This window comes from Tasmannia lanceolata, unplaced genomic scaffold (assembly GCF_043159265.1).
Source record: "Tasmannia lanceolata isolate RefF3 unplaced genomic scaffold, GAP_Taslan_0.1 ptg000011l, whole genome shotgun sequence".
Classification (NCBI taxonomy): Eukaryota; Viridiplantae; Streptophyta; class Magnoliopsida; order Canellales; family Winteraceae; genus Tasmannia; species Tasmannia lanceolata.
Window position 1 is genome coordinate 17314557 of NW_027518688.1, and position 10444 is coordinate 17325000.

Sequence of the window (10444 nt, forward strand, 5' to 3'; positions counted from 1 at the left end):
GAATTTGACACTCTAATTCACAGGAAAATTGGGACTAATCGAAGTAATGTTTCTTTATCCATCAAGTGTCGATATATTTTAGACCCATATCAGATCATCTTATACGATATTCGAGATGATAACGACCTTGATCTGGTGATGATGCTTTTTGATAGTACGGTTATTAATTCTCTGAGCTTGTATGTAACTAAAGAGTACAATTTTGGAGGAAACAATTCTCCTCACCCTACGGATGTCGGTCTGGTGTATCGGTGTGGAGATCCTCTTGATGAAGGAAGATGTGGTGATAGATATACGAGTGATAGGTAAAATAGTTGATTGTTTACAATCCATTTGTGAAATTGCCTTCCCTTTATTGTTACTCACCTTTGCGCAGATGTCACGCCAACTTAAGTGAAGTTTATGAAGATCATATTTCTTACCGGAATGTTGGTGTCGCAACGATCCCTACCTCATTTGCAGACGCTTCGAGGCCGAAAATTAATTCTGTCCCTGCATTACCGAGTCCATCGGTCGTTGCTCGAGAAGGAAAAAAAAGAAGACATAGCAGTAGTCATAACATACATCGGTAAATTATAGTAGAGAGCAATTGTTGAGTGCTATTCATATTCCTTCCTTTCATTTATGAATCGAATATTTTATCTCTAATTGCTACCCGATGTGCAGCTACGAAGTGGACTTGAATCAGGATTTTGATGATCCCAATTTTAATGAGACCGACACCACTGAGACCGAGTTTGAGACAACCCACCCAAGCCAATACGAGGAGGAGTTGTCTAGGAATTTTGGAGGTGATGTTCATGCTAATGAATTGATTAGACCGAACGATGGCAGTAATAACGATGATGATGACTTTGGTGATGATGAAGAGGACTTCAGTGACAGTGAGGACATGGGTGATGAGCAGGATGAACCTACTAATTATCTAGGCAATGCTTTGGGAAATATGTATGAAAGGCAGCCGATGGAAGCAGATGAAATGGTTGTAGGGGTTGATGAAGTAAAAGAGATTGTGCGACTTGAGGAGTTCACGGTTGGGGCAATGTTCCCAAATCTTAAAGTCTTTGAAAAGAAAGTCAGAGACTATGGAATCCAGCATCATTTTGTGTTTGTCCCACAGGAGAAAAATCCCACAAAGTATGGCGTTAGATGCAAGGAGCGTAGTTGCTCATAGCCTTATTCCCCCGACCAGAAGACGTCAAGGCTACTTTGATAAGAGAGTACATCAAGGTCCAGTGGGGTATAACATTGTCCTATCGAAAAGCCCACATGGCGAAGGAGCTTATACACGAAATTAAGTGCGGAAATGCCGAGGCGTCTTACCGCATCCTGCCTGCGTATACTGAGGAGTTGGTAAGAAGGAATCATGGCACAATAATACGGTTGTGCCGATCTCGAGAGTTACGGCCAAGAGGGGATGATACTTTTGCCCGTTTATTTTGGTCATTTGGCCCTAGCATACTTGCATTCAACCGAACAGTTAGGCCCCTCGCCCTAATTGACGGGACCCATTTGCGGGGGAAGTACAGGGGGACTCTACTAGCCGCAACTGGGATAGACGGCAACGGTGGGTTATTCCCGCTAGCATTTGCAGTAGTCGAGGCTGAGACGTATGAAAGCTGGGTATGGTTTCTGCATTTGTTCCGTCATAATTTCATTTCAGAGGGTCGAGATGTCATCACGATTGGGTCGGACCGGATGAAGGGGTTGCCTAGAGCCGTAACTGAAGCTTTGCCCAGGTCACACCATAGCTATTGCATCCATCACCTCAGTGCCAACTTCCATTCAACCTTTAAAAATGAAAAGCTCCGGAAACTCTTTATGATAGCTGCATATTCCCTAAGGGAGGGTGCTTTTAAGGATGCGATGGAGAGTATTGAAAGTCAGAGTAAAAGAGCACACCAATGGATATCGGACATTCCTAAAGAAAATTGGGCGAGCGCGTATTTTGAGGGATGCAGATATAATGTGTTGACAACTAACGCAGCTGAGTGCTTCAATGCCGTTTTAAAGGGAGCAAGGGAGTTGCCAATTGCAGCACTTGTCGAACACACAAGATGGAAAGTTTGCGACTTCTTTCAGTTCCGTCAAAAGACATGTAGCAAATGGACGACTCGTTTGACACCAAAAGCGGAATCCTGGTTGGCGGAAGCACGTAAAGAAGCAGGTGCCTATACGCCGTGGCAGTGTAGTTGGACCGAATTTCAAGTAACGTCCAGGTATCACGTTGACCAGGTGGACATAGCTAAGCAAACATGTACGTGTCGTATGTTCCAAACGATGGGAATTCCGTGCGGGCATGCGATAGCAGCTATGGGACTAAACCACCAAGATCCATACTGTTACTGCCAGGATTGGTATCTGGCCGATGCATATCGGAAGACTTATGATGGAGTAGTTTATCCCACGTTAGATCGATCGCAATGGCCAGATCCTTCCCATACTTTGCCGTTGGTATTGCCGCCAAAAGTAAGACGACAGCCAGGGCGACCAAAAAAAGTCAGAGTGGAGAGAGGACTGGAAAGAGGAGTGCATCATAAGTGCGGTACCTGCGGGCAACTTGGACATAATAAGAGATCGTGCAAGAATCCTCCCATCGTAAATCGTCAGCAAAACGAGGCTCCAATCGGGCCTTCCGCACCAATGGAGAACAGGTATGATCAATCTAACATGTTTTTTTTACTAGTCCTCGATACAACCCGTGCTGGCGTTAATCGATTCGTGCAAATTTTATTGCAGGCCTGGTCTATCCTGTCTGCCTCCGTTTTTTCTGTAAGTATGAATTGCAGGCCCGGCATTTTTTGGAATACATAAACATTTTTTGGAATAATTGTATGTTTTTTTGGAGTACATGTATGTTTTCTGTAATGGGGTGCTATAATTAATGAGAATTTTTTTTTTACGAAGCAAAGGAGCACTTACAATTGTCAAAACCTGAAAGCGACTGATCACAGAATCTACCTATCAGGTGCTTGGCCAGCATACGAACTACATTATCCAAATTATCATCCAAGAAGATAAGCTTAATACATCATATGTCAGTATATATAAAGCGTCTGAGCAAAAAAGTATCCATCATCATCGGAGAACTGAAGCCATCTACTGCTCTGGAGGTGGTGGTGGAGGATATGAGGAACTGGCAGGCTGCTGACCCCACTGACCACCGGAGAGGTACTGGTAATAGGTGGTCCACTGTTCATCAATGTGTGTAGTAAGAGTCTGAAAGCGACTACCCATCTCCGTGTCAACATGAGTACTGAGCGCCTGGAAGCGACTGGCCATCTCCGTGTCAACGTGAGTAGTGAGCGTTTCGAAGCGACTGGTCATCTCCCTGTCAAAGTGAGTAGTGAGCTTCTCAAACTGAGAAGCCATGGATAGCTGAAGGGCCTCCTGCATAGCGGTGAAATCCTGAGATGCCCGTGGTGCCACAGGCGCCTCAGTATCCTGATCCGCCTCTTCTTCTTCATCTTCTTCTTCTTCTTCTTCCTCTCCTTCTTCTTCTCCTTCTTCGTCTTCTTCTCCAGCTGCAACTTCAACTACTTCTTTGTTTAGAGCCATGCGCCGGAAAGACTTATCATCAAATGGAGCGGTAGGAATGATGGTCGCCTCACTATCCAGAGCAATGCCAAAGTTGCGGAAGATACACGTAAGGAGCATGCCATATGGCAAGGAGGCTCTGGACCGCTTAAGTGTTTGGAACATAAAACGGAAGATGATATAGGGTAGGCAAACCTTGCGACGCTCAAGAATACAATAGATGAGGTAGGCCTCTAAGGGCCTTAGAGCATCGGTCATGCCCCCGCGAGGGGTGAAGTTGCTGAACATGAAGTTGTGAAGCATCTTAGCTTCAGGAATGAGATGGGAGGCTTTCACTATCATGTTGGATCTATAACTCCGGGTAATCCGACCATACACAGTGTCGTGATCAAGATCATTAAGTGAATGGATCCCATTTCCAGGCCAAAAGTAATGCTCAAAACCATTGGGACTAATCTCAAGCATCTCAGCAAGTTCATGATAATTGAGTCGAATCGTTGTTTTCTTGACGCGAGACTCAATTTCGAAGTACGTAGGACTGATTGTGAGATTGGCATAGAAAAGACGTACCAATCTAGGATAGATAAGCTCATCAAGATGAAGAAATTGTGTCCATCCAAGAGCGTCAAACCGAGCTTTAAGGTCGAAGTGTTTGAGGACGTCGGGCTCTATGAAGCGTCCGGTGCGGACACCACGATTAGCCATTTTCGGCCATGCCTTCTTCGCTTGTGCAGAGGAGAAGTAGGAATTTGGAATAAGCTCCGGTTCGGGAGCCGGAGCCGTAGCTTTCTTAGACCGCTTCCTCGATGGTCCTTCATCGTCCTGGCGTTGGGTAGAACCTCTGATTTGGACATTTTTGGTTCGAGGCATCTTGAGAACAGTTAGGGAATAAGAGAAGTTGTAATGGAGGGTAAAACGGAAGATGGGAAACCTTAGATTTCTGAAAATGGAGATTATGAAAGAAAATGAAAGAGAAATTGATTATAATGGAAGAGATGACAAAGAAAATGAGGAATGTGGAAGAAAAAGAAGAGAAAATGGAAGGAGAAGGAGTGTGAATGGAAGAAAATTGACAAAAGGAGGAGGAAATTGAGGAATAGGAAGAGAAATTGGGGGTTTTAGCAGGGATGACGCATTTTATGGGTTTTTGGGTAAAAAACAGGGTTGTGGAGGATGAAGATGATAAATTAGGGTTAGATTTGAACGGATTGTAAGGGAGAATGGTTAATGGAGTTAGGGTTTGGAAACGGTTTTCAGAGAGAACGGAAAACGAAGGGAGATTAGAAGAGGGAAATGAAAAAAAAAAGCACGTTCGATGGTTTAAAAGGGGTTACATAAGTGTCGGAATTCTGAGACTATGTCTCGGAATTCCGAAAGTTTTTTAAAAACCATCAGACTCGCTGCGGAATTCCGAGACATAATTCTCGGAGTTCCGACCACATACATTTTACATTTTCCAAAAAGTCGAAGTTTACTGCGGAATTCTGAGAAAAAACTCTCCGAATTCCGAGAAAAAACTCTCGGAATTCCGACCAGGGTTGTGAAAAACCCATAAATTAACATATACTTTCTACGGAATTCCGAAAATAATTCTCGGAATTCTGAGAATTTTTTTTTTTGCTGCGGAATTCCGAGTAAATGTCGGACTTCCGACCAGTACTAAATTTTTTTTTTCTAACATAAATATCATATGTACCCTATTGTGCTATGTTGGATTTGTTTGACCACCTCCATTATGTCCATTATTTTGGAGCCTTTTCCATCCATCCTATCCCCATGAAAACAAAAAAAATTGAATTTGTTTCGAATAGTGTATCTCACTGCAAGCAGCATATGTGAACTCATGACCATGCGCAACAATCAAATCCTAATCCAACCAATTATTAGATGCCAAGGTCATGAAAGTTACATTCGATTTGAACCTGCATTGGAGTTGGAAAATGGAAGAGATTGTCTGATCCTTACACAATGGACAAATTTACACACATTACAATTTGGAACTGAAGAAATGGAATAAGTGGTCTGACAATCACCATAATACATTACAATTTACAGACATTACAATTTCGAAATGATATGTCTCGAGAGCGTCGACCTGCAACAACACCACCACAGCCCCTACAAGTTGACAGTCGTGCCACACCGGCCATCTAAAAAATCCTCCAGTAATTGTCTTCTCATGACCGTGATTTCTGCCTGACTGAACTTTGGCGGCACATCACGTGCCAGGCAATCCATCTCCTTCAGCACAAATAACCCACAATCATTGCTGCAAAAGAAGAAGACATCATCGACCAAGCTCGTGGAGCGCAAATAAGAGGCACAATGAATTTAAGTTTCCTAACCCCTGATTCTAATGAAATTTAGTACCTGTTTCTCTGTATGGGCCTCTTGTCAAGTTCTTCCACTAGAAACTTACTTACGTCCACCTTCCACTTTTCTAAGTATAGCCCCTCCAGGTATCGAACCTATGAAACAATCATTACAGGGTAACAGTTTTATATACTTACAAATTTAACGAAGGAAGGTGAGACTCGAACTCATCAATGGTCGAACCTCTGTCCAGTATTTAACATCTTTCAAGGAGTTGTAGATGTAGAACTTTTCGTCCACCATATCAAGGACCAGAAGAATCCAATGCTGAGGGACATGCACCGGGAAGAGGACTCTTTTTAGGGTATCCGGCGGGCATTGATTCAAGCGGCAAACGTACTTCTCAACGGAGTCGGGCCCGGCGTAGCCCTTGTCAGTTATACAATCCTACAGAAGCAATACAAGCAAAGTGATTCGTGACCAAAACACATTCAAAGCTTCCTAAAAAATTATAAAATGAAAGTTTGGGAATGAAAAACGATTTATTCTTACGTAGAGGTAGGTGCTGATGGAAACACAGGCTCTTTCTCTAGGTTTTCTATTCCGTTCATCCCGGACGTTCAGATACTCGCCGTATACGTTCATAAGCTACGTAAGATAACATATAGATATTAGAGACGAATATCACTACTGAAAGAAGTCAGTATTAGAAAAAATAACCAAAACACTTACCGGAGAAGTTAACCACGCTACGGGGTCGTTAAGAATAACCAAGTCTTCCGCACACATGTACTCGTTGTTGATCTGTATGACTCGGTGGCTGCAAAACTCCGAATTGTTTAGCATTTACAAAGGGTAGATAACTATATTACAGAAGAGCTTCAATCCAATTTACCTTTTCGGAAGTGCAAGAAGCGGTCCGAGCAACCGATGGTTTTGCGGCTCTGTCACCGTCTGTTTATTGTTCGTCTTCTTACGCCCAATACCTCTAAACGGTGAACTAGTGTATTTAGAGGCTTTCTTCCTTCTTAAACCCAGCTTCACTACTCTCTCAATACTCCAAACTTTCGGACCCATAGGTTTTACTGGAGTGTCGTGGATGAAAATTACTACCGGCTCTATTCCCTCCCGTCGGTCTTGACTTCCAAACATGACCAACTGCTGGTCGTCCCCTCCATCCGGACCTTCACCTTCAACCACCTCCGGTGTATCCTGGCTGGGAATGATGACCAACTGTCGGTCATCCCCTCCTTTCATCACCTCCCCCCTCCTTCATCTCCATCCTGACCTTCGGCCTCCTGCTCCCCTTCAGCCTCCTGGTCCCCTTCAGCCAGCTTCCTCTTCAACTCGGCTACTTCATCTTCCAACTCAGCTACTTGATCTTCAAGTTGTCTTAACCTCCTCACTATGAAATTTAATTCAGCCCTGCTTATAGGCTTCTCTTCTCCATCCACTTTATTCTTTTCCTTATCAGTTTCTTTTTTTGTCCATCTTCTTCTCTTAACAGCTACGTTGCTCTGCAAAACGTAAATGTGAAGTTAATAACATATGAAATATATAGTTATTGAAAATGAACTATAAAGACCGTACCAGTAGACTCAGGGACGCTATCGTTTCTTCCTCTGAAATGTGAATGTCTTGGAGACGATCCTTGTCTCCAACACCTTTTCTCTTATAAACCTACGAAGATTAAAGGAAATTTAGATAACTTGAATATAATGACCCTATGTAAGCAAGAGAGTGATGTTCCTTACCACTGATATCGGAGTAGAACGTTTTCCGATCAACACATTCTCGACATCTAAGACATCATCTTCTATGACGGACTGCCGCTGTCCCTCTTCTCGAGGAAGAAGAGGATCGTCGAGATTGTCTACATCATCTGCTACGATGGATAAGAGACTCTCTTCTTCAGGAATAGGTAGTAAGCACTTCAGAACCTGAAATCGAATAGTTCATTTCGGTTAGAATAAGTGAGACCTAGAGGAGTATAGAAGCTTTATGTCTCACCTCCTTCTTCTTTAGCTTCCTATCACGGATCAGGGTAATGAGGGTTGTCTGCTCCTTCATCCGTGTATCGATCCTCGAGGTCCACTTCAATAGGCGTGGACGCGCATCTGGAACTGAAGGTTCCCACAGGGTAGTATGCTCGAATAGCCACACCTGGAATGAAGACGTACGATGATTAGAGAACAAAAATTTAACTTACATATCACTTATATGGTACATACTATATGTACTCTTTACCTGTAGCAGAATAGCACAACCGTTGATATATCCCATCCCCTTCTTCGAATATGAATCCAATGACTCTATGAGGAAGTCATAGACAGGGTATGCCCAACCAATTCTTCTGATGGTCTCTGCTTCTAAGTAGGGGAAAATGCAGGATTTCGTCTTGTGATCCGTGGCGTCGGCATGTGCAAAAAGCACAGAGCAGCAGAGGAGTAGCAAGACATGTCTGACTGTCGCCTGGATCGATAAAATCTCGTCCGACATGGACTCTGCCCTAATAACCTTCGCAATCTCAGCGAATCTTGCCGTTGGACTGCCAAACCTCCAACCTTCGACCTCTTCCGTCGAATGCCAGTCTATCCTTATTCTATCCCCTTTAAGGCTTAGACCTAATGCTAATGCTACATCCTTAACCTCAAAGGGGATTACGATGCCGCCTACTCTAAATGCCCTGGACTTGGGTATCCAGGATCGCACGAGGGTGGTCAAAATTGCCTTGTGCAATTTTACACCTTCTAGGTTAAGTAAGCCTCCAAATGGGCTTCTACTTAGGATATCAGTATGTACATTCCTCAACTGCAGGGACTGGAAGAAGTCGTAAAACTTGGAGGGGCAGCATCTTGACGTAACATAAGGCTGGAAAATAAAGCATTATTAGATATATATAGCACATTACCAGAAATACAACACTTAAAAGAATAACAGGAGGCATTACTATATGCAAAAGATGAATATGAATCCAAATAATCAGATGTGGACCTGTTCAAACACAATGTGAGGAAACAAATTAACAAATATCCATTTAATTTCTTAGAAGCCTATTAGGGTGTTGAGCAAATCTCTAAGGAGAATTAAACCCCTAATTTATCTATTAAACCACTGTTAACATGAAAAATTAGGGGTTTAAACACCTGATTGCTCGCAAACTCAAACCCAATATACCACTGAAATGTCTATTCTATTTTTTAATAGCCTAGTAGGGTGCTGACCAAATCACTACGGAGAATAAACCCCTAATTTATCAATTAAATCACTGTTAACATAAAAAAGTAAGGGTTTAAACAACTGATTTGTAACAAATTCAGCCCCTATAGAGCAATGACATGTCCATTCATTTTATTATAAGCCTATTAGGGTGTTGAGCAAATTACTATGGAGAATAAACGCGTCATTTCTCAATTAAACCACTAATTTCTCCTAAATTAGGTTTTTAAACCACCAATAGTTAGTTCAAACACCTAATTTATCAATTAAACGACTGATTTCTCACAAATTAGGTGTTTCAACAAATAATTTCTCAGAAATTAGGAGTTTAAACCACCGATTTCTCAGAAATTAGGTGTTTAAACCACTGCTTTCTAACAAATTAGGGGATTATAACCATCAATAGTTACTTCAAATCCCTCATTTATCAATTAAATCACTGAGATTGGTTTAAACCACTGATTTTTCATAACCCTAACTGAGAAAACGACTAAATCACTGACTTATCAAAACCCTAAATGACAAAACCACCTAGAGACTGAAAGGGAGAGAGTGACAGTGAGAGAAATGGGTTACCAACCTGTGAGATTTGCCGCTGAGATTTGCCGCTGAGATTTGCCGCTCAGATTTACCTAGAGAGAGATACAGAGAGGCCGAGAGAGAGAGAGAGAGAGAGAGAGAGAGAGAGAGAGAGAGATGGAGAGACTTGCCGGAATTTCTCCGCCGACGCTCGTATTTGCAGAGAGAGAGAGAGAGAGAGAGAGAGAGAGTAAACAGTGGAAAGTAAAAAGTAAAAAAAAAAATCAAGAGAGTAAAAACAGAGGGAGAGAAAGAGAGTAAAGTTAAAACCTGTTTTTTAACTAAGGGTATTTCCGTCCCATGGTCATCCAAACCAGTCAACATCACTTCTGTTTGGTGATTTAGAAAACAGCCCTTTTGAAATGTCATTCTCAGTAGAAACCGCTTCTATTTGGTCATTTTCCCTTTATTATTTTGTCCAATTATTAAAACATGGTTGTGCTGATATCATCTCCCGTTATAAAATGCCAAAAAGACCAGAACTGATATCGAATGCCTTGTCATTGATAAGCACACCCCTCTTGAGGAATGAATATTTGTTAGGATCTATGTTTTTAGTCCGTTCTTTGGTTCTTTGGGGTTTTGATTTAAGAGATGAATGCCGATACTGTTTGTATGTTTTCTTAGTGATTGTTTGAATACTTTGAATTTAGGAACAAATCAATCGTTATTGAAAATCTTTTTTGAATTTTGAAGTTTATTCAAATCTTGTGATGATTGACCTAAATTACAATCTGGAGTTCTTCGATTTGGAATTTAGCAACAAATCAGTCGTTATTGAAAATCTTTTTGAATT

General features: G+C 42.1%; 2 protein-coding genes and 1 long non-coding RNA gene across 3 annotated transcripts; 1 reads left to right on the top strand and 2 right to left on the bottom strand.

Annotated features, from left to right (window-relative positions):
- Positions 1–1269: 1269 nt before the first annotated feature.
- Positions 1270–2814, top strand: LOC143885944 (uncharacterized). Its single transcript, XM_077389974.1, has 2 exons — positions 1270–2654; positions 2790–2814. The coding sequence occupies exons 1-2, from the start codon at positions 1270–1272 to the stop codon at positions 2812–2814; spliced, it is 1410 nt and encodes a 469-aa protein (XP_077246089.1).
- A 3638-nt stretch (positions 2815–6452) lies between these two features.
- Positions 6453–6843, bottom strand: LOC143886190 (uncharacterized). Its single transcript, XR_013253700.1, has 3 exons — positions 6746–6843; positions 6583–6670; positions 6453–6498 (listed from the first exon to the last, which is right to left on the bottom strand). It is a non-coding gene; the product is annotated as an uncharacterized LOC143886190 (long non-coding RNA).
- Positions 6844–7106: 263 nt separating this feature from the next.
- On the bottom strand, positions 7107–8797 carry LOC143885946 (uncharacterized). The gene is made up of 6 exons (XM_077389975.1): positions 8762–8797; positions 8098–8661; positions 7861–8013; positions 7605–7790; positions 7441–7530; positions 7107–7367 (listed from the first exon to the last, which is right to left on the bottom strand). The coding sequence occupies exons 1-6, from the start codon at positions 8795–8797 to the stop codon at positions 7107–7109; spliced, it is 1290 nt and encodes a 429-aa protein (XP_077246090.1).
- Between the last annotated feature and the right edge of the window lie 1647 nt (positions 8798–10444).